Raw genomic sequence first — 24,282 nt, forward strand, 5'->3', positions numbered from 1 at the left:
ATGACGCATGGACAATTGTGTCTCATTTTATAGCAGACAAATTATGTTTGAACTAGTAATCCAAAGTACTAAGAACAAACATTTCCATCTCTGTCTGGGGATACATAAGTGTTAATGCTGTGAATTTGTATTGATTTGGTTTCATAAAGTAAAACAGCAACAAGAATTAATAAAACATTTACAACTCGAGTTGATTTAGGCCAGTAGTTTGCTCGATGTCTTTAAAAAGACTAATAAATCAATATGCCCATTCAATCTTTTCCTCTTGTAACATTTTTTATTCGAACAAAAGGAATAAATCTATGATCTGTAAAATATGCTTAGCTCAAAAGCTTCTGACAGATTTTTTTATTGTAACGTTACTTGGACAAGATGAGCTAATAAATATTCAAATCAGGCTCCTGATATTCTTTGGAAAAATATGATTAATAATACAAATATGGTAAAATATTAATTTCTTACATGGTCAGAGGGAAAGGCTTTGGCTTCTAGAAGAATTTTATAGCGTCTTGGAGTAGGCTTAAAGAAAGATAGCTGTTAGGAACAAAAAAAGAAGAAGATATGTTGAAATGTACCTCAGCAGACATCCTCCCAGCATGTAACTTAATAAAGACTGCTTTACTTTCATGCAGACTACAGAGAATCCCCCCCAGAAATCACCAATGTTTCTCTGTCTATATAACATTTATCATAGCAGGAAAGCATTATAATACTGTATTTCATAGAGTCATAATGAAGGTCACAAGAGATCTAATAGTGAAAAATTCCTTTTACAAGAATCAGAAGCAAAGATCTGACTGTGGACAAGGAAGCCTGGATTTCACCCAGCCCCATCATCTCCCAAGTAAAAATAGCAAACAGCACAAAAGAACTGCATTCCTATCTCAGCTCTAAAACAATTATCAAAGCACTGCCTCTGAAACAAGCCTGATGAAAGGACCAAGCCTTCTGCAAACCCCTCACCCATCTCAGCACCTGCACATCAATGGCCTTTCCTACTCATCATCACCAAGAGGAGGAGTAGGAACAGACTTAGGAGCCCTCTTGTTCATGACAACAGAGTAGAGGTGGTTCCACAGGGCTCAGTGTGGGCTGAGACAAGATCTAAATGCAAATACAGTTATTCTACACACGAACCACATGAAACCTCGTGTGATCATTCAATTGATCCAAACTTTGGAAACACTGAAGAACCATAGATACGACAGTTGAGGGAGCTACTTAAAAGGAAATCATGTTCAAGGCCACAGTGCCTTAAAACCAACAAACAGATGCTTTGCAATTTGTAGTTATATAAAATCCAGGACTTAAATAATGATTTGAAATTTAATAGACATTACTGCTCCATATTTACTCATTGGTCTTGTCTGTCTTTTGCTCTGCAATGTAACACAGAATCCAGAGCTATTTAGGATGTTTAATTACCGTCAATTAATATTCTGATATCCTCTCTGATTACTGACACACAGCTCACACAAGAAAAGCTCAAACTTTATAAAGTCATTGAACAGAATCATTACAGTTAGAAAGGACCTCCATCTACCACCAATACTGCTCATGTCCTTGGAGTACTACATCTACCCTTCCCTTATGTACCTTCAGAGATGGTGACACTACCACTTTCCTGGGCAACCTGTTCCTTGAAATCATCTTTCTGACCAGCATTTCTGTTCAAGTAGAGCCAGGTCTTACACAGAAGCAAAGTTGCTCAAGATACTATTTCAAGAGCTTAAGGGAAAGTTAAGCTTTTGCCTAGTGTTGCCTTAGTGGGATCCCTACAAAACAGTTTACTTACGCGAATAAAAGAAAAACATGCCTGTCAAGGCCATCCAAAAATAAAGGAAAAAATAACTGTCAACACATCAGATAAACATTCTGAAGACATACCATCAGAAGGTGCAAGTTCACAGTTAGTCCATTCATTATGGCGACCTCATGTCTTTGGGCACCTGAAATAAAAACATATATATATACACTCCATGGGATTTTATTCACTATTTCAGAGAAACCTTGTGAAGTGTTGAGAAAGTAAAATAGGAAAAATGTTTTCAGTCAACGTTTCTCTAAAGACAGGAAAGTAAACAAATGTTTGAGGTGTCATCACAGCGGAGGAAAAAGATTTCTTGTCTGACTCACTACACCACACTAGCAGGAAAATATTTCTTTTCCAGGTCAGCCACAGAAAAACAAAAAGCAATGAAGTATTTCCATTTCCTGGCAAACCACTCGCAGATTTATTGCCTTTAATACTTCAGACAAAAATCAGGTCATAAGCCTATATGTAAAGCAAGATTTCAGACTTATTTTTGTTCATCTCTAATTAAAAAAACAAGCCAAAATGGCCTAATGAATATAACAGGTCATTATTAATGTGGCAACTTAACAGGAAGAAGCCATAGCTACATAGCTCTAGGGAGGGGGGTAACAGATGCCTTTTGGCCCCAGTTAATCACAGACAGAGCTAATGGAGTAACAACTAATTGTTATTACAGAGTATTAAGCAAGAAATTCTCAAACCTTTACCAACCACTGGTGAAAGGTTTCAGGCAGGATGAGGGACTCTAAGGCAAAGCACTGTGTTGAGATATGGAGGAAATCAATTCCTATTTCTTTCTGTTTTGCCTGATGTCTATTGTTGAAAAGCAGTAATTCACCCTTGACAAATCAGTGCTTTGAGAGTTCTCTTCAGCTGGAAGGAAGATGGGCTTGTGCATGTTGCTGTAGTTATCACCCATCCATGGAGTGTGCTGAAGGTGGAAAGAGGCTGAAGACAGGGAGAGATGAAGGCAAATGCAAGCAGGCAGGGAGGCCAGCAAACACTCTGATGGAGAAAGAAGAAAGGAAAACTTATTGGGGAAAAAGAAAGGGAGCTGCAAGAAAAGGAGAAGTGAATCCTGTGTTTCTCCTGTCCCGGTCTTAGTGTGTACACAAGGTCCCTAACCAACACAGGAGAGACACTCCCAAATAGTATGGTTTCCTGAGCTACAACTGCACCAACCTTGGAAAGAGACATAGCCTTGGGCTGAGGTCGATAAAAGGAAATATAGTCAAAGAACATGGAAATCTGTGAATAAAAAGAGTATATTCATAAATCTTTGCCAGGCAAGTCTCAGCTTCAGCCACCGCAGAAAAGCCACAAACCACCTTGATTGAGGGATTCAATGGCCTTCTTTGTGTTGCTGAAATCTGTAATTATTGAACAGCAAGACCTGTTGATAGTTGCCAGTGACCCCAAAGGGCCAGTTCAGAGGATGAGCCAGGAGGGATAAAAGATGCCCTAACTTCCCTCCTCCAAACACGAGGAACTTGTAGTTTGTGAGAAGAAATACAAGTGAACCTATCTCTTGAGCAGAAAACATAAGATTCTTCCTCACTTAAACTGCTCTCCTCTGATTTCTCTTTCCTCTGATAGCATTGCATCCACAAGCTCGGTGCTGCTGGAAGAGGTCACCTTGTGCCCAATTCTATTGCAGATACAAAAGACAGCTAGTCAGTGATTGCAGCTCAAAACGGTGTTATTTTCAGCCTTAATGTTTCTATGGAACTCTTGAGGCTGGGAAAAATAAATAAATAAATGGTATTTTCCTTTCTACCTCTGCTCTTTCTAAGAAATCTGTGTTTTTCACAGCAAATTCTGCATAAGCAACCCTTTGCTCGCTGCACTGCGCCCATATCAAACCAATGGTTAATCTGTAGATCACTTTTAGCTGCGTGCTAGCATTCCAAATTAAATATGACACTACATTTGTCATGTAAGTCTTGGTCTTCCGTAAATTATATATTTATTAAAAGCTTTCCATTATTGAATTTCATGCCCACAAAACAAACCTCATCCGTGTCATTGGAAAACTGTTATCCCTTATAACCTGCTCTGCTTTCAGAAAACAACCTTTCCATGATCCAATTAACCTATTACAATATTCAAAGACCCGGCACACAGGAGACAAAATTATGTTTGCTTTCTTTCTTTCCTAACTTTATACCATATCTCCAAGACAGGCTAAAACCTGTATGTTCTGCTTGATAAATCTCCTCTTTAATAAAAGGAAGCAGCATTTGCAAAAGACAACTTCAGAGACAATTATGATTGTGTTAGGCAGACACTGCCATCTTTCTCCTCTCCGTCTGCAGCAGGAGATTGATCCACAGCAGAATAAGTAAAAAGCGTTCCGTGAAATGATTGAAAACAAAGACTAAAGGCTCCCATTTTAAAAGCGGTTTGCTTATTTCAAATACTCCTTATCACTCAAAGTCACTACAAATCTGCTCCGTGTTCAGTCTTCCCTCAACAGAGACCTGCCTGAGCACATCGTGGAGCAGCAGCCACACAGTTAATCTTGTTCCATCGGAAGGTGATCCTGCCAAGGTTGTAATGTTTTAATAAAGTCTGGTAGGTGCAGCTGAGATTAGCGGCACTGCGTTACGCTGCTTGGTGTGAGGGTGGAAAAAAAGGCTCTGGCCTCCGCTGACCTTGACTCTGCATTACACAACATATTTACTACTGTAACTTTCATTGAACAAGAAAATGGGACCGCATTTAATAAGCAAGATGTTATAGCACTATAAACCATTAGATGGGCAGAGATATTTTACAGTCTTCAGCCCATTCCTGAATAAATATTTTTCACTCACTACCACTTAGAGTGAGAACTGACAATTCCTCTCCTTCCATAACATATTAAATATGGAATAAAAACAGCATAAAAATCTGTTTACGTTCTCGCATCAAAATCACTAAAAAGAAAAATTCAGAATTCACTCAACTCATCTACTGCATCTTGCTGGAAGACACTACATAATAAATAACATTTTAGCATAACACATTTCCTGCATTTATTCTCTACCCTTTTACTGATACAGACAGTGTAACACCATTTTTTTAAATGCATCTATTATTTGGAAAAGATTAATTTGTTTACCTTTAAAGGACTGCTTCCATAGGTTCTGAAAAATGCTATAAGGATATTATATAAATTAAAAATAACTATTGATGTGTGAACATGCAGATCAGATTTCAGCCTGAAACATATTCCGTTTCTTAATTATACACATCTGAGAAACCTTTGGAGGACAAAATCCAGAATGATAACCTTGACTGCACTGCTGAGGAAAACAACAGGACTACGAAAGGCTTCCCACTGAAGTGTTTTAAAACTAAAATAGGTCAACAGTAGGGTGACCTCAATCATCATCATTTCCATGGAAAGCTTTAAAACATTTATATTGCGCTCTAAAACGAAGCAAGCTGTTGTAATAAGTTCAGAGTAGTTTGGCCCATTTCCCCATTCTTGCACCCAAAATATTTTTTTAATTAAACAAATAAAATGCACTGAGTTGGCAGACTCAACAGAACAGATGGCAAAGGGGAGAAGACCCCCACCTGACTCCTTGCTTACTGCAGTGACATTAAACTAAAACTGTGCCAAATCAGAGCTGGCACCTGCAGGAGGTCAGTGCCCAGCCCACACCTGCACCCCACCAGGTGATCAGGAACCCTATTATGGAAACAGATCCATGGCAGATATTTACAGATCTGATGAGTAATGAGGTGTTTGCAGTGCCCTCCAGTTAATGAAGTTCAAGGTTTACAACTGAAAAGCCTTTCTTATGCATCAAGCTAGTTATGTGACTGGACATAATCTTCCAACTGCCCACAGCTTCCCAGTTCTAACTCAAAAGAACAAAAGCATCAACTTGCCAGGAAAGACTGGTCAAACTAAAGAAATCCCTTGGGAATACTAAGTACTACAGCAACAAGTTCCAAAACACAGGAAGACAGAAGAGTAGATCTACATTTTTGGCTTTCACTTCATTCTGCAAGTGGGATTGCTCCACACAGTACACTAATGCCCAGCATAGCCTCCCTAATATTTATACTATCTTGTCACTTACATCACAGATAAGCCAAGGATAAAAATATTTTCCTGCACTTGTTCCTCTCCAATAATAGTTTTCAACAATCTACTGATTTGGAAACTCTATAGAGAAGTCAAAGTTGGCATGTGTTCTCTTTACTTGCTTTACGAATAAAATAAATTTATAAGTATGCTTGTCATTAAACATTCTTTAATGTCTCCCTTTCCTGCTGTTCAGAATCCATTAGCTTCACCTGAAGGAGAAAAACACACCTTTCTCATTGAGCACTTGTCTCGTGTAATTTTTTCTCCAAGTCTAGACAATACCTACCATATGAACAGTCAACAATGGTAATATTTTATCCTTACAGAAGGCACAAATGAACACATGATAATTTGGTTCCAGTGATCAATATTGACAATTAAGCTCAACAAATAAATTGGAATACTGGACAAATCTCAATAGAATCTCCTAACCTAACCTTGACAGCCGCTGTAAGGATTGGGAAGAAAGCAGTTCTGAGACAGACTATGTCAGTAACATCTCTCCTCCCCCTTTTGATAGCAACAAATCTTAACAAAATCCCAGTGAAAGGTTATTTCAGCAACAGCACGCAGGCCAGAATAAGACGCAATAAAGGAAATTTGCATTCAGACTCAGATGACTGCTTTTGCAGCTGGCAAACTCACCAGGAGAAGTCTCCAGGGTTACTTTTCCAATCTCCAGAATAACCAGCTGCATTTACTGCCCATGTCCTGCAGCACTTGGACTCCTGAAGGAGTACAGTAGGGTAATGGGAACTTACAAATAGCAGGTCCTGCCCCAATTACCTGCTTCATTGACATAAGCAGTTCTCAAATATGAGCATGGATTTAGTGATGGGGAAAAGAGGAAAAGCAGAAAATGTCTAGGTAGAAATCATTTCTTCAAAGGGAAAGTTCACTGGTTCACTTCTAAGAGTGAGGAACAGAATCTGTAATGCCAAGTGCCCTTTAAAAGGACTTTGCGTGTTAGACCAATTGGTTTACGAGGCTCCTAGAAAACCTTTGCTGCAATTAGTTCCATGATATGCATATGCTCGTATATTATTCCCTACATTCATCTCTTAAATCACTTACAGCCTTAAAATAAAGTGTTACTCCATGTACTAAGCAATCAGATAAAACTACTTCAACATGAAAGAGTACAAGGAATTAAGTTCTGGTTACAGAGCTTCAGGGCTTCCCATCTTAAATTTGTTTCTGTTACTAGAGAAAGTTTTCCCAGCAGTTCATACCTACCCACCAGTTCAGCCATCAGGTCCACAAGACACTCGTCCGCCAGTGCCCATGGGCGCTGCCCGTTGAAGTGGCCATGAACCCCTCTGCAAGGAAAACATGAAAACACACTGCTGCCTTTCAGTCAATCCTAAGACAGATACCTGGTTAGAGCAATTAGGATCATCTAAGTCCAACCATCAACCCACCATCACCATTCCCACTAACCACATCCCCAGTGCCATATACATCCCTTTTCTTGAAAAGCAACAGGGATGTTGACTCCAGAACCTCCATGGGAGGCCTGTTCAACTGTTCTTATCAACCAATTTCTGTCACACAAATTTCCCCTCTGAACTCACCCTTCAGCATAAAGCTGCCCAAACAGCTGCATGTAAATTGCTTCTTTTCTCCCTGACAGATTATTCCAGATGTGCATTTTTGCTTTAACAGCGGGCATTTTGAAACTTTATTTCACAAACTGTTCCTGCCTACAGTGGATAACACCAGCACTATAGATCTGAATGTATTGCTACTCCAAAGAGACTTATCTGTTCAGTGCTGGATTAAGTGCCTTTAATTTTTTATTTATTTATTTAGCTTCAAATGTGCCAGAATTAAACTTTTAAGGAAATCATCATGCATATAAAGATAAAAAATTGTGAAGTTTCTTAAACGTAGAGGAGGCGGTGTTCAGATTTATATGCAAATGAAGGCAGATTGAGAAAAGCAATAATGGTGCTAATCTGGGGGAACGTTGCTCTGGGCTTCCATCTCATTCCGTCTCACACTGGATGATTTTCACATTTGCAGAGCACCACAGGGTACCTGTGGAGTCAGAAATGCCAGGCTGCATGGGAACCGAGTATAAAGCAGCTTCAAAAAGGGACCGAGACAGTAGGAGACAGAGATGGAAAAATAAGCCTGAGAAGTTGTGATGAGAAAAAGGAATAGCAGCACGTAATAAACCTTTTAAAGAGGAACAAGCCTACAATATTCACTTAAAATCAAAAGACTTCTGGCAGATTAAGATGTGACAAAGGAGCGTGCATGAGAGATTACCAGCCAGACCCCCTTGCTTCGCCCTATTTAGAGGATTGTTTTCACCCACCCACCTCCATCTTTCCTGCCTCAGGAAAAATTTTGCTCCACCTCCCACACAACCTGGATGTTTTTACAGTCAGATTTTCTGATTAACTTGTCTCTAACTCACACCTCATAGGAGTATATCCAAAAGAACCACAGCCCTAAGCAAAGAAAATACAAGCTGCCACAAAGCATGCCATTTGTTATCAACATTTCTTGCCTTTTTTTTGTGAAATACCATTTGTTTTTTGACTAGTTACTGCTTAAATCTGTAGCTGAAGAAGGACACAGGCAATATTGAACATCTCTTACAGAGAAAATGCAGTCTCCCTACATTCAACAAGTCTAACTCCATCGAGATTAAGAGGAGGACCTCACTCCTTCATTTGGATAAGGTCACAGTTCACCAGCTGACTGCTTTTCTCAGTTTTGGAATTACTCTCTGATGAGATCTTGAGATGAGGAAGCGGGCAGTGTGAAATAGCGCTCATTTACAAGAACATTTCATAGATGAAGAATAAGGGCAGTAGCTGGGTAAGCAGAGAAATGCTGTTCCTAGCTTCTCCAATCAGGATGTAATGCAGCTGCTTTCCCTAAAGACAGTGGTATGAGTTTCACAAGCAGCAAGACATTTATAACCAATTTCCCTTCTTATCCTTAAGTGTAACACAGTAATCAAGAAAGTTTGGCATAATACAGATTGTTTAAAAGAAAAAAAAATGAGAAATAGATTTTCAGTGGCTCCCAGCCTGAAGGGATCTGTATTTCTGAAAGAGGATACTGAACATAATAAGATAGGAAAAAGAAACTCTAACTACCGATGGGATTCTCTCTCATTAGCTTTCTCTGATTTTATAGCCATTAGTGTCCTTCTAATGGGAATTTACTGATGAAAGCTCTCCCTACCAACATACAAGACTAACAAAAAAACCTCAGAATAAATTTCCAAGTTTTCATGAAGACAGATAATAGATTTCAGCCATGAGATTATTTTATTTCAAAAAGAAAACACAAAAAAATTGAGTACAGTGAAAGAGGGAAGAACCAGCATTAATTATTATTCATATTATAGCACATCTTACAGCTTGCCTTCCTCTTGATGGCCGATATAAATGCCAAGAGACAAAAATTATTGCAGCTAAAATGGTAGTTAAAGGCATATTCTTTGGCTTTTTTTTTTTATTTTATTATTATTTTAATCACATGAAACACCATACCCTTTGCTGATGGCACAATACATCCTATTCCACTTAGGTTGTAAAATTCTATGCTCTGCCTCAGAGAATTTATCTCTCTGTATATTACGCCACCCCTCTCTGAGCTCTGGTAGGCACTGGGGGTAATAATCTTTAAGGACAACTACAGCGCTTCTGGTGTTCCCTTCAGACACAGGTAACCTAACTTATTTTGCTTCCACTGCACTCTGGATAGCAAGAGAGATTTAAATCCAAGCACCTAAATTAATGGATACAAAACACATCCCATCAAATCATAATGCGTCCTACAAATAGATCCATTTCTTAAACTACTGAGAGAACTACTCGTTCTGCAAATTAATTTTTAGTCAGTTGCCATTTTCTTTGCAATTTGGGAAGAAATCTCAATGCCACATTTTATTTGCTGAGGCCTGGCAGATTTATAAGTCACTTGGGAAACTAAAAACACTCTTTCTGATATGATCCCAAGGTTCCAAAGGAGGTAACAATGGGGATTTACATTGACTGCCAGCTTCAGGAATCTTCTGCACTCATCCAAATCTTGTTCAAATGGAAATTTCCTTCTTGCAACTTTGCCAAAAAGGCTGCAAGCTGCTTAAGGAGCCAATGCAGACTCTTAACTTTCATGTTGGCTTTAAGCAAAGAAATGGTCAAAGGAAAGGACATATCCAAGGAAAAAGAACTGTATGGAGCAGTTGACTGAAGATAAAACTGAAAAAAGAAACCAAACCAAAGCACTCCAAAACCAGAAAAACCACAGCATTAAAGGAGACATTTACAGTCCTAACATACAGTGTGCTGAAGCATATAACGCAGAGATGACTCTTACAGAATGGCGGAGAAGTGGCTTTGTCCAAGCCACCCTCCTGTTTACAGGGCTGCTATGTCTTGCACGGTGAGTTCAGCAGCACCAAAGACACCTTTTCATGCACTAAAAACGGCCTTTTGCTACTTCAGGTGCCATCTCATAAAGCCCTCATCAGATTCAGATATTTTTTCTATTGTACTCATACCAGAAGGTTGTTAACAGATTGCTTAAATGCTTCAAAGTGTATACAGTTAATTAGTTTCTACCCTGGGTATATTAATTCTCAGTTTATATTTACCATACCAGTATGTTATTTCACACGCTGTTCCTTCCCCCCTAATGCTTATATCATGACACATCCAGCAATCCTTTTCCCTTTCAGTCTTTATTTTGCCCAACTAAACAAGCTCTAACTTCCATATTGGAGGCTCTCCCCTCCCTTACCAGCTCCTCACAAAGCACAACTGACCTACAGCAGACTCCATCCTGATTTAACTACTCCACTTCAATGAGTTACTGCAGAGGGCAATGGGTTTTTTCTTTTCCATTTGTGCATGTTTGCATGCAATTATTCTATAAAATGCACTAATTGCATAAACAACTTTGGCAGATGAAGAGGGAAAAAAAAAGACATTGTAAAGCATCTTCTGGCCTTCAACGAGCCAGGCAAGTCACTGGAACCTTGGTCTTTTAGATTTCAAACAGTGGACAAGTAGACTCTTGGTGACTCCAGGCTAATCATGAAGGACACAACCTTTATCTCTTTGTCTCTACTGAAGAAACCTCAGATTCAGCAGCAATCATAACAAAAAAACAACAACATCAAAGATCAAGTCTCAAATGCTCGTATTTTAATCTACACTAAGAACATCAGTGGCCTGAATCTGCAGTCTCTATATAGTAATACAAAAACAAGGAAGGAGAAACATGGAAAGAAGAAAATCCTAAATCAGAATTTACGCTGGAGTCGGAAAAGCCAGCAAAGAAAGCAGTAATCCTCCATTTGAACTGTGTGTGGGGGAAACAGCGCCAGTGTGAGAGGGAACATGAGAAAGAAGAAAACGTGAAAGCCTTTTCCTCTACAGGCCTTGTGCTAATGAGTTACGGCCATCAGCACCCAGAATCAATGCCTCCCATCCCAAGTGGCAGCTCCAAGGTAATTATCCCATTCACTCTTGCCACCAGCTAGAAACAGTGAAAACATTTTAAATAGACAGTGCAGCAGCCATCTGAGATGAGTCCCATGACACAGCAACCGACTTGGTTTATCACATTTTCTAACAGAGACAGAACCTGAATTACTACTGATTTGAAGGATGTTTCTAATTCATGTGCCACTATTTAGAGTCTTGATCCTTATTTTTACCCAAGCCACCGTCACTGAATTCCACACTGCCAACTCAGAAGCCACTGAGCAAGCTTCAGCTGCTGCCTTACAATGGATTTTGCTAAGCTGATCTTGCTGATGAGAACAGAAGCACTACCTGCGTTCGAGCTCCCTATCCCTTCACAACCCCATCACTTGATCCTCCCTCCCTGTCACCATCATTTTCTTTGCACAAATTGCTCAGTTCAAATTTTGCTTGACCTCACCTTGACTGTCTCAGTTGCCTTAAGTACATCTGCAGCCAGCACTATTTTGGAATCTTTTTTTTCCTTCTTTCTCTTTGGTAAATTTATTTCACTTAAATCTTTGATGCATTCTGGGTTATCTGTTTGCCAAAAATACAACTCAGATCCAAAGAGCCGTTTTAGGTTTGCTGCCTCTCTTCTGGTGGCTAGAAATCACATCCAGCCATATTTCCCCCTTGGATACAGCTACTGAAGGGGCTTTTGATCTTCTGCCTACATGCTGCCTACACTTTTCTTCCAAAGTTTTATAATCGTTGAGGGGGAAGAAAAATATATATGCTTCACTGTAGCAAAGACAACCATAGGGATGGAAGTGAACCAATAAAAAGGTGCACTGAGGGAGCTGAAATACATTTGCACTCCTAGTGCATCACTAACAGATAAGAGCACTATCTGCTTTTTAGTTGTTGAAAGAACTCAGGTGTTTCTCTGATAAAGTACGATAATCAGACAGCAATGGACAAGGTTGCAATTTCTTCAAATGACTGCAGAAACTGCAGTGCTGCGCTCAATGAATAACCAGCAGGAAAGAGGGCTTCCCAAAGTTCAACCCCATTCCCATTCATTCTCAACCTTCTTCTCACTTCTCAGAAAAGAAGTTGTAAATAAGAAACAGCAAACTATTTTTATTAGTTCACAGCATCCATCTATTAACAAGGCAAACAGCAGCTACAAACTTGTTCACATTTACATCATGCAGCTTCCACCTGCAGCATAAAGTTGGGTCAAGAAGAGCTGATGTCCTCCCCAGTAACACCACTTGTGCTCTGTGCCACTTCAAGCAGTTAAAATATAAATTAGAAATATCACAAGTCCTGAAACTGAATCATACTCACCAGCAAACAGCACTAACCAAGTGAGTTTGTGCACCTTATGTATGAACTCATGCAGCAATTGGATGATGATGGTTAAACTGCGCAGCCCTTCGGATGGGTCAAAGCAGAGCCATCACAGACAGCACAGGTTATCACAGCTGAAAGTTTCTCTTTGCCTCTTTCACCACTCACACCTTTAAAGGAGATTTAAACAGCTCTGGGGAAAATGCTGAATACGTTTTACTCCTGTGCTGGGGAGGGTTTAGCACACTATTCTTCTACCCAAGCATTTCTAAGACAAATCCCAAAATAAAGCAGAGTGCTCATCTGAAGCATAGGTTGGTGTTTCACATGATCTACTCACGTTCGAGCCCACTTGTCCAGTTCTTCATCCAGGTAAGTTTTAACTTTCTTTGGCTGAAGTCCCAGAGAATTGCCAACAAAGTATATGCAGCTCTCCTCTCCGTTCACCAGGGTCAGGTCAGCTGCATGGAAAGAGGCCACCAGCACTGATTTCATCAGGTTCATAATCAACAGTGAGTGCAAATGGAGCATTTTCCTGACCAGACCATCCACTTCTTCCATCATCAACATACCACTATTCTGAGCTGTGAAACTACTTCAATTGTACACTTATTAGAAGTTAAAACTAGATAAATTTGTGTCTTTCATTAAGATCTCTCTGCATGATTAAATTGCTATTTAGGAAAATGTATTCATTTTATAGAATATTATAAGGCAGTCACAAAAGTTCTCGTCTTGTCAGCATATATTGTGGGCTGCACTTCATGTCATCCTCTGGTGAGGAGGAGGAAATGTATGTTGACAAATTCTTTCAATGATTAGGAGAAAAGCAAGGCCTGGAAATTTATAAATAATAGCTCCCAGTGATGTTCTGAACAATCTAATTACCCCATGTCATCATCTATCAATCCAAACATTGTCTTTTTCTATTATTTCTCACATTAGACACCCTTGGAGGGACAGATGATCTTCTTGTAAGTAATCTGCATGCACCTATACAGGTACTTAGAAAACCCTAAGTTAACATTACCTGTATTTTTAGTAAATGAGGGAGATGCATGCTAGAGCTAAATAAGTCTGTGCTTCAGTCTGAAAATATTATTTTAGAGCTGCAGAAAAATAGATTAGATGTCTGGGAAGAGGTCTCTTACTACCTTTCACACTAACAATTACCAACTTCATTGAACTTCACCAGAAACACATATTTCAGAAGTATAGGCAACTTAGGTGATTTATTCCTTAAAGCTTTAGAAGCTTTTAAAAAGCATAAGTCAGAGAGCAATTTCAGCCTAATCTGTTTTACAGATACTATGTCTGTTTTCCATCCATATTTTAATAGGAATGAAAGCAGAGAGGTATAAATATCATCCATGGCCCTAAATTGGTTCTATTAACAGTTCTCTTCCTATCAAGCAACACAACAATATGGTCTCATTGGGAACAGCAAGAAGGGTCTTTGCTCAAGAATTCAAGCTCTAAATCTCACTGCTACTCTTTATATTTCAATCAGGCATTAAAACAGGTAAGGAATTATAAACAAGGCAGCATTTCTTGCACCACCGTTCTCTTTAGACAAAACACCTCTTGGGTTGCCGCTGGAAAGAAGCTGCCGTTTTTTCTTTACTTCTTTGACAGAATGTATTTTTCTGCTTTTACAGCTGTCACTTTTGATATCTATTTTCTGGCATGCTATGGCCTTTATATGAGGCTATACTCTTCCTTTTCACAAAAGGCTGTTTATTTCCTCCTCCCTGGCATCGTTAAAATACTCATTTTGGACCACCGCTGCTTCTCGAACTACTCTAGGGTTTTGTTTGCTTCATCATTGTGATCTCATTTACAATCAAGTCTAAGGCAAGTTATCTTTCAACAAATTACCCTTATTTCTCACAGTGCCAGCCCATTTTACTTCTGGCGGAGCTGTGGTTGACATAAATAGGTCTATGAGATATTCAAGTAAGAAGCAAGATCTATTGATGAGATAAAGACTGGTTAAAAAATAGATAATTACATAAATGTGTCCTTCAAACAGCACAAGGTACACGATCATTTACCTAAAGATACCTAAATTAGATACACTATCAATGATTCTTATATCTAAATAAATTCATGTGGATTGGCCAGTGACCTACATCATTTTTCTGCAATAGATTTATTTCTATACCTTTCAAACTTCAAAAGCAAGTATGTTTTCAGAAATATTCAACCCAAACAGACCAAAATAATGTCTTCATGAGCCAGAAAGGATGGATTAAATCTGCTTACAAATTACTTGAATCCCACCCCTTGTTGAAGGATGAAAATCACTTCTTCCATCTCTTCCTATTTCCCCACACACACATCCTCAACAAGCTCTCCAAACGAAGAGCCGCATTCATAAGACTAACACTACCTTTAACCATCTCTTCAGGGAAATACAGCTTAACACTTTCATTCCAGGACAACTTCTTATTCTCAAGAAAAGCAAATGATGTTTAGTTCCTTTATGAGATGACAAAACGCACACAACAGCCTTAATCAGACTGACAATTTGGTACCTGAATGCAATCCAGTCAATTCCTACCTCTCTCCACATGCAAGAAAAAGCATTAGAGACTACGCTGTCATCTCAGAGGGAAATGATATGTGAATGTTTCCCTAAATCTTCTCCTATCATCTCTTCTTATTTGCTCACCTGTGCCTTGTCCCTCAGGCTTGCCCATAAAACCTCAGATTTGCCAGGGAGTTAGACCGCTAGTTGTTTCTACCTGATCGATATAACAAATAAACATTATAGACAGCTGAGACAGTTTGTAAGCTGAAAACAAAATTAAGCTATATACTGACTTCCTAAACATTTTCACATATGTAATCTTACAGTCGTCTCTTATGGATGCTCTCATCTGCTTCATTTTAAAACCTCATTGTTGCACTTCATGTAAATATATAAAAAAAGTATTTGATGGCTAATCTCTATAATGACATTTATCTTAAGCACGCTATCTAGAATCCGCTCCTGTGCCAAGATAAATGTCACAAGAGATCTCTATGCTGCAGTGTAAATATATATATTTTTTCCCCTCACACCCCTACTGTGCTTCAGCAGGGAAGCAGCTTCTAACAGAGGCAGGGGAAAAGCAAGAGGGGAACCTGCAATTTGGGAACACAAAAATGATGGGTTCTCTATGCTGCTCAGCTGATACTATCAATAGGCTGCTTAACTTCACAAAAACACACTGTTAAAATTAACAAAAATATTATGCAAGAAACCGGTATGTTTTTTCTTTAATTTTTAATAAAAGCTTAATAAATGTTGGGGAAAAAATGACCATGCATAGTCATAACCATCTATGCCATCCACGGTAATATCAGTTGAAAAGACTGCAAGTTTTGTTTCCCATGCATTTGACACGTGAGGTGAAAATAAACTCAAATGGGACTTGCGAAGCAGAGCAGAGCCCAAGAGCACATGGCCTTTGAAGGTAGATGCTCACACCAGGTTTCCCTGCTCATCTGAGGCCAGAGACAACAGCAGCAGCAGCTACAAAACCCACTGGCAGCAGTGCCAAGCACAGCACCAGAGTATCCAAATGTGGAAATGCTTTATACTTTCTGTCAGGAGCACTGATAAGAAGCCAAAACCTCCCTCCTGACTGGTTGCTTGCACAACAGGTCATCTCTTAACAACCTGACCAGAATTCCCTCTGCACCCACATCCAGTCTCCTCAGAACAATCATCAGGAGCAAGACTGAAAAAGGCAGAGACTCTTTTGCATGGCTACACTGGAACATGCAGTTATCTGTTTCTAGGCAATTCATGAGGAAAGCAATCCTCAAATAAAGGCTTCGTTATGAATTATTTGCTGAGAACAATTATTTGCTTTAAGGCACAGTCTTCATCCAACCTCAGGAAAAAAAAAAAATCATCACTACTAGCAATAAGGAAGAAATGTGAATATAATATACATAATGTCCCTTTCATTAACTAAAATAATTGTAACTAGACAGATAACACCAAGCTGTATCAAAGTGAGGAAGTAACTGTGCTGAACTACGAAGTTGTAAGCGACATTGCCGTTTCAAACCATTAGCTAGAAAGGCTTCTGCCTATAATTTTCAATCAGTCACTATATTGTTCAAAGCAGCTGACTGACAGCATAAGCATCATGCAAGCACTGTATCCTCACATTTTATTCAGGAAGGGAATGAGAGCATAAAGCTTTCGGTGCTCGAATAAGTTGATGGATTGATTTAGCAACACCAGGGACATACTGTGCTCAGATATAACAGCAATTGCTCAATTATCTCATAAGTGACAATGATTTCCAGTGATTTGTGATAAACATATGCAAAAGATAAGAATCACCCACCCTCCCCCCGCTCTTCCACTGTAATTATAATTCTCACTTGGAGGCAGATCCTTGACTTTTGGGATATGGAAACATTCACGAAGATGCTTTAACTTGTCTTCTTCATCTAAGTGAAAAGCGAGTTTCTTGTCTGCTGGGCTGCATCCCAGCCGCGAGGCAGCTTGCTCTATAATGGTTGCTGGTAGCGCAGTAGAAGATGGATCCATTTTCAGGTCATTCAATTTCACCTTCGAAGGAGAAGTGCCACAGTTTAACTTCTGCAGAATGTATATTCACAAGTGGTTGATAAGCAGCCACCAAAGCTGCAGCATTCAAGGCCCCACATTTTCTTGATTTAAAGCTTTTAAGTAGCGAAATGTGAACGAATAATGGCAAAATTGATCAATTCAAGTAAATACATAGCAGTGTATTTCTGTTTTTAAAGCTTTTCCCCCTCAGCTCCATAGATACACTGCTGTTCCCCTTTTAAGCTATATCAGCAGCCTCCCAGTTCTCCCACCAGACCAACAGCAGTTACAAACACTGAAGCTTCATCCATCGTCTCTGGATCTGGAAACCAGAAGCAACATTGTTGTTATTACAGTCTGTGCTCCTAAAGATAGCAGGTGCATAGCTACACTCAAAGTTGTTTCCAGGCTGCAATGCTTAGACTCTCTCAGCTTTTCTTCCTTGCCAAATAGGAAGGGCCTGTTGTGCTAATAATACAGGGGTAGAGCAGGAAGTGTACAGATAAAAGACATAAGATGCTTTCAAAACCAAGACCTTAAAATATTCATGTCTAGTTACATCAGGCATCCTATGGTCTTACCTCCTTTGTACCAAGAAAGGGACAAAGCCCAAGTCAAGCAATAAGCACAAGAATGTATATTAGTGGGTTTTTGTTGCTGCTCTTTTCTTTAAATTAAGTTTTAATGCCACTGCCTGAGTATCACCCAGAAGAGCTTCATCACCACATACAGTAAGGACAACTGTGGGTATTTCAATATAACCCCCCTAAATATAACAACTCCATTAATGCCAATTAATTCAAACCTCTTTATACTCTAGGTAAATGGCCAGCATGATGCCAGTTATCTGGTTTAATCATTTGATCTACGATCAGAATATTCCTCTCTAGACTTGATAAACTACACAGTATCTTCTTTTTCCCTCCATCACAGCAACACAGAGTGGGGAAAAAAAAAAGCTTTCATTTAACTGATAATATTCATCTTAAGGAGCCTTTGGAGATAACCAATTGTTGAACACGGGTTGTTCACACTTCCTCATCATCAGCAAATTTATCATCCTTACCCAGTCATCCTAATGACTTCTCAGCTATTAAAAAGGAGAGGAAAATTGGAAAAGTGATAGAAAGGTATTCGAGCATCCTTTTTGTCAGTGTTTTCTATGGCTTCTAGGAGGCGAACAGCTACAGTGTGATGAGTTGCTGGGTCCAATACTAAAGGAGCAGGTGACATGGATGAAAACAGTACACACCAACTCATCACCTCCTGAAGACACAGTAGGAACCACTTCCCAGCTCCTCCACAGCTGTGCAGCAGATCCTGGATCCCAGTTCCTCTACTGTGGTACTGGTAGCATCTGCAGCCTTGTATAGGTCTGAGTAGTACTCTGGACCCTCTTGAATATTGTTCTGAGATCTTTATTTCCTCCAATAAATGCAAAATATCTAAAAAAGCAAGCTAGGATCACAGACATAGTACAGCCACCACCTGTACCAGCACCTTGTTATTGTGTAAAGACCTCCACTGAAGTGAAAGCTTTTCCACTTCTCCCCCTTACTAATTTAAGAAGGCATGGGCTTAACCAGCACTATTTTCAAGCAGTACAGGAGGCAGCACTTGGAAAGTAAAACTAGTTCCAAAGACTTATTTCTTCTATTTGCAATGCTATCAAGGATGTCTTAACCTGCAATTATTAGGAAAGAATGTCCAGTACACACGGAAGCAAGATATAATTGCATTCTTTTCCAACTTCCATTAGTTAGCTCACGCAGGCAATGTCAGCTAATTCCATTGCAATTTATGACCAACAGATGGATAAGGGTGTTTGAAGGATAGTATGGCTTTTTACATACCAGATTCCTCTCATCTAGGCTGCAGATTCTTTGTTTTCCCAACACAAAGACATGACAGCATCCTTCCATCTGTCCCTCTTCCCCATTTCATTGTAAGGACACAGAGTTATTACAGTAGATTAATAGCTATCATAACCCAGGTCATCTCATGACCTGTGTGGAAAGCCTAAATGGGTTTTGTATCCAATTGAGGCTTGACCCAAAACCCAGTGAAGTCAGTAGGTGTCTCTAATAGACAAATTCCTGATTAGGCCTCTGATTCCCTGTCATTGCTATAGTTTGCTGCATCTGATCAACAAGTTTTGTTTATTCTAATTCTTATATTAAATCTTGGCAGCAAATATAAACCTCCAATGCAAAGATCTAGAAGCTAAAAATGATTAAGCGCTCTGAGGTACCTGATTTAATACAAACATTACGAAATAAGATAGAGCTACTAAAAGAACAATCAATCAATCAGAATCCTACTGAGGAATGAAATCCCAGAATCGAACTCTGAGACCAGAATAAGAAAGCACTTTTGTTCTTCAGCTGGACATTCAAGAGAACATAAAGTCAGCTTTTTATTATTATTATTAGTTTTTACTCTGCTCTTTTGACATCTTCACTACTTCCCCTACCATAGGATTTAATTCTTCTGCAGCTTTTCTTTCTGTTCCCCATATCTACTCGAAATCTTGCTGTTCACTAGTTGCTCCCCCCTCCTCCCTCAAGGAAGTCTCTACTTCAGCCCTTACTACTCCCACCCTTGTGGCACATGCAGGGACTCATTGCATAGAACTGACCAGTGAGTGCTGGCAGCGTTTAGCTTTCAAAAAGAGCACTTGAAACCCAAACTAAGTAAAGTCGCTACATATTTGATCAGCACAAGCACCAACTCATTTCATCTGCAATTTTTAACCCATAGAAAACAGTGGAAAGACCATAAAAGGCAACAGATGAGGAAGTCAGGCAAAGGACACAGACGTGATTATTTCTCTTTAGTCCTTTACGCAGAGCTTACTGACTAGACAGAAACAAGCATGAATATTAACAAGCTATCCTATCAAACTCTCACACAAAGGTCCTTTAGGCTTAATTATAAGAACAATCCCTCCTACTTTTAGATGCACTTACAGTATTTTTATAGTTCTGCTCTGCCTATGTTTGTATTTTGATGCTCTCAATAAAAGAGCTGTACAGTCCCTCAGCCCCTTTAAACATTCTCTTCAAGCATTCCAAGATTTTACTCACAGTCTTTCTACCCAAGACAGTGCTGACATGAGCAGACAACGAATCCTTATTTAATAGCTGTGTCAATAGCCCCGGGGGACAGCTTATCGGGAAGGGGGGGTGGGGTGGGGAATAGCAGGTCCTGCACTTTCCGCCCTCCAATGGCTGCCCAACATGTTGCTAAACGTGGCTCAGCCCACAGACCTTTGAGTTTTTCAGGTGACCCTACAGGTGAACTCTGAGTATTGGGATCGTGCACCGACGTTAAGTGCAAGTTAGCAAAGCAGCTCCGTGCTGTCAAAACACGCCCAGTCTGAGCACCAATGGCATCGTGGATTGCAGCTGTTTGAAGCAAAAGAAAACCTACAGCTATGTGCAGCCTAAAAGAGACGATCCTCCCTCCCATCTTTGCACAAAGAAAGTGAATACAGAACTGCAGAAGGCAGCTCCTAAAATACACAGCCCAAAGCAACGCGTTCTAGATTATTTCAGGTTAAATACACTTCAATGAATCTGTTTACATTACAGGAATGCAGAGGGGGGAAAAAAAGAAACCTAAATGCTCACAGCACACCCAGCAACAGACAGCAGCAAACACAACGTGTAATTAGAGAAGTTACAGAACAGAGTCACAGCTGCAGCAAGGGAATGTGACAGAGGAATTAGGATAAACTCAGTTGCTCAGAGCAGTTTAAGCACACATCGACCTCAACATTGAGAAGTGACTGTGCTACAATTTCACACGTAAAGCTCATATTTCCCCCCTCCACAGAAAAGTGAGGTTACCCTGAGATTGGCAGCTGTTCCTGGGAGAGGATGAGGAAACCCTTGTGCAAGTGCAAATGCAATGAGTTATGTTGGGAAAGAGCAGCAGTCACATGCCTGGCTCAGTCAGACTCTGACCTGAGTAGAGGCTGAGCATCCCCACCCCACCCCCACCGTAAACCGAAAGCAAGAGCTTGTGTGATTATGTGCATATATAATATATATATTGCTCTTTATCACAGCTGCAATATTAAAATCTCTGATTGAGGTCTTTCTCCAACAGAGGTGCAAGAACGGGGCCACAAACAACCATAACAAAAGTGGTTTTAAACTAAGCTGTTTCACTTTAGGGAAGGAGCAAATCGATACGTAACAGCCAGGAGTCAGTAAAGTGTACAAGAACATGGCAGGGTGAGCAATGGGAATTTACATGGAGCGTGGATTTGGCAGTGTGGGAAAACAGAAGAGTCAGAAGTGAAATTAGAGACAAATAGAGTTTGTACCCCTCTTTGCTCTCCTGCAAAGATCACCTCAAAGTGTATATCACCTATGTATTCCTATTTCAGCTCAGTCCCCACTGCTTACACTAGAGCTACATCCATTCCTACATGTAGTTAGAGCATAAGTCAACTCAAAGCAGCCAGGAATTATTATTTCTACCTCATTCAGCACCAAAAAGTTAGTAAATAAATAAAATCAACATTAAGGAGAGATAAAGGAGTCAAAGTTGGATCTCAAATTTACACTTAGTCCACAACTCCAGTATGGACTTGCATACACATAAGCCTGTGCTAATGCTGGTTTATTATCTGCACTTCCATTTTCAATAAACATCACTGTATATGACACTGAAACACCTGATCATCTCATATAAGGAAAAAAAAAAATGGAGGCACTCAGTATAGGCCAAAAATAAAGCTAACTTCAAACCATCAGTTCTTGTACTTGCTTCATACTGTCAAATGACTTGCCACTACTTGTCTTGCTTTATGCTTTATCAAGACCCTTGGACTGTTGCTCAAGACAATCTTTACCACCAGGAATTTGGGCTAAAATGAAAAGCAGGATACAGGGACATTCCAGCTGTTGAAGTAATAAAGTATACATCATACAGTCCAGCATAGTATTTATGTCTTGTTTGGTTGGCCATTTAGATCACAACAACCTAAAATACAGTGCGACTTTTCAGCATGTCCTTGGAAATAAAGAGACAAGAACAACAAACTGCAAGGTTTCTTACTGCATTTCCTTTGAGGAAAGAGGACAAGAGATGAAGCCACTGTGAACTGTAGAAAGAACAGCGTGCAGATCTATCTCACTGTTACAGAGCGTCAATTCTCTAACGGCTGAGCTTAAGCAGAAGAGGAGAACGGTCTTATCTGCAGAGCAAGGCTGCACAAGATAGAATTTCAGTGTGGTAAGAGAGAAAGAAGAAATGCCATGACAAGAGGGGGACAGCCTCAACACCAGTCTTCTAAAGGAGCTACTAGGGGATCAACAAGGAGTCTCATTCTGAGGTACTCAGCCATACTAAGATGCACAATGCCAGATGAGTCCATCAGCATGCCCATGCGTGCTGATACTGCTTCATCTCATCTTTCATGCTAATCTTTCGCTGCATCCACCTGTTATTCATCCGTAGCATCACTGGAATACATTCAAGTTTTATAATGGGAGCCCTGTTCCTGAAGAAACTATTTAACTTTTTCCACATAAACATTCACATAAAATTCATTTGCTACCCTGAGAAAAGTTATGCTTTATTCTTAAGGTATGTAGCAGCAAATAAGTGAAGGTGTCCTGAAGCTCACTCATCTCATGATGGATGGCCTATTAGGACACCTGGCCCATCAGGTCAGCAAGCCCACAGCACTCTTACTATTAAGAAGATAAAGGGAATCCTTTTCTAGTTTAAGATAAAAGGGTTTGTCTTGACCAGAACAAGACAACCTGGAATACCCCTGAGCAGAAACACACCTCAATTTCTTGTCAAAAAAGGAACAGTAAAGCAAGGACAGCAGCCCACGTTGCATTGCTCAGCACACAGCTACTGAGTAAAACTAATGACAAGTCGCGCAGCTTTTTTCTAAAGCATGCCATCTGCCCACCTTACCTTTATGAAGTTCACCATAGACCTAATAACAATAACTACATAAACAACAAAGATTAATAAATATACACACCTTTGGTCTGATATCTGCCCAGCCTGATGTGCCAGCTCCCTTATCCCTTTTGCTATCCCTCCATCTACACACCTGCTCTGCCCAAAAAGCTCCTGCTGCAGCTGAGGTCACATTCATACCCTGCTTGATTAGGACAGCTGGGTTTCGTTTCTTTAAGTGAGCACATGTGCTTGGCCTGCTTTAGTGGTGTGAGAACAGAATAAGCACTATCTGTCCATGTTGTTTTGCCTTACAGATGATTGATCCTAAATATGTGAATTTTTACATATTCTCACAGAAGAGTTAAGAGTGAAATTCTTCATTATTAGCTGCATTTTGGGATTTTAAGTGAGCTTCTGAAATTGTCATTTCACGTTTTCCCTTTTCAATTGGAATATCAGGCACATCTCCAAAAACACAAACAGATTCTTTTTCTTACTTGCTCCCAATATTGTTTTCCTTCACACTGAATATCAATTATCATTACCATTTCTTTCTGACTCTTCATTATTTCTAGGAATTTATCCTTTGAGGTCTATTTTTAAAGTGGAGCCTCGGTGGAAAAAGAAATGAATATAAATAAGAAATTGTTTACTTTTCTGCAATAACATTGAGAGAACAATATACCACCACTACACTAATAATGGTAATAGTTAGAGGAGGACAATAAGGAAATTGGGGTCAAGTGACTTCCACACAGAGAAAACCAAAAACAGTAACTCCCCCTGGCTTAGATAATTCCATGGTAGCTGCAACAGCAAGAAAATACACTGTGAACAGATGAATCTTCCACAGATCTCCCCAAGTCAGCTGCTGCTAATAAAAGGCTTCTGTACTGCTGATGCCTTCGTCACATTTCCAGGCAGAATGCACATACACAGATGTTTAAAAACCCTCTTGCTATAAGCAAGTGTTTATCACTGTCTATCTTAATGAAGTTTTGCAAGAGATCAGCTCGCTATTTCTCCTATCTCCCTCCTTCTCCCTCCTCCCCCGGTCAAATATTTGTTGTTAATGTTT

At 39.7% G+C, this 24,282-nt stretch overlaps 1 protein-coding gene across 13 annotated transcripts in view; it reads right to left on the reverse strand.

Annotated features, from left to right (window-relative positions):
• Positions 1 to 23,346, reverse strand: part of KYNU (kynureninase) — a 52,469-nt gene extending 29,123 nt beyond the window's left edge. Inside the window, exons 1-8 of one of the 13 annotated variants that reach the window (XM_085552961.1) lie at positions 20,357 to 20,404; positions 18,523 to 18,715; positions 17,081 to 17,270; positions 15,369 to 15,441; positions 13,035 to 13,155; positions 7,137 to 7,219; positions 1,888 to 1,949; positions 463 to 534 (exon numbers count right to left, since the gene is read on the reverse strand). In XM_085552961.1, the coding sequence (XP_085409087.1) occupies positions 463 to 534; positions 1,888 to 1,949; positions 7,137 to 7,219; positions 13,035 to 13,155; positions 15,369 to 15,396 (366 nt within the window). In that variant the 5' untranslated portion in view covers positions 15,397 to 15,441; positions 17,081 to 17,270; positions 18,523 to 18,715; positions 20,357 to 20,404. Of the gene's footprint in view, positions 1 to 462; positions 535 to 1,887; positions 1,950 to 7,136; positions 7,220 to 13,034; positions 13,156 to 15,368; positions 15,442 to 17,080; positions 17,271 to 18,522; positions 18,716 to 20,239; positions 20,471 to 21,121; positions 21,233 to 23,283 lie in introns of those variants that run through there. The other 12 variants (XM_085552962.1, XM_015869118.3, XM_015869119.3 and 9 more) reach the window with 12 other exon arrangements.
• Positions 23,347 to 24,282: the final 936 nt, after the last annotated feature.

This window comes from Coturnix japonica, chromosome 7, assembly GCF_054131305.1.
Source record: "Coturnix japonica strain WE chromosome 7, WE-NBRP24, whole genome shotgun sequence".
NCBI classification, from domain to species: Eukaryota; Metazoa; Chordata; class Aves; order Galliformes; family Phasianidae; genus Coturnix; species Coturnix japonica.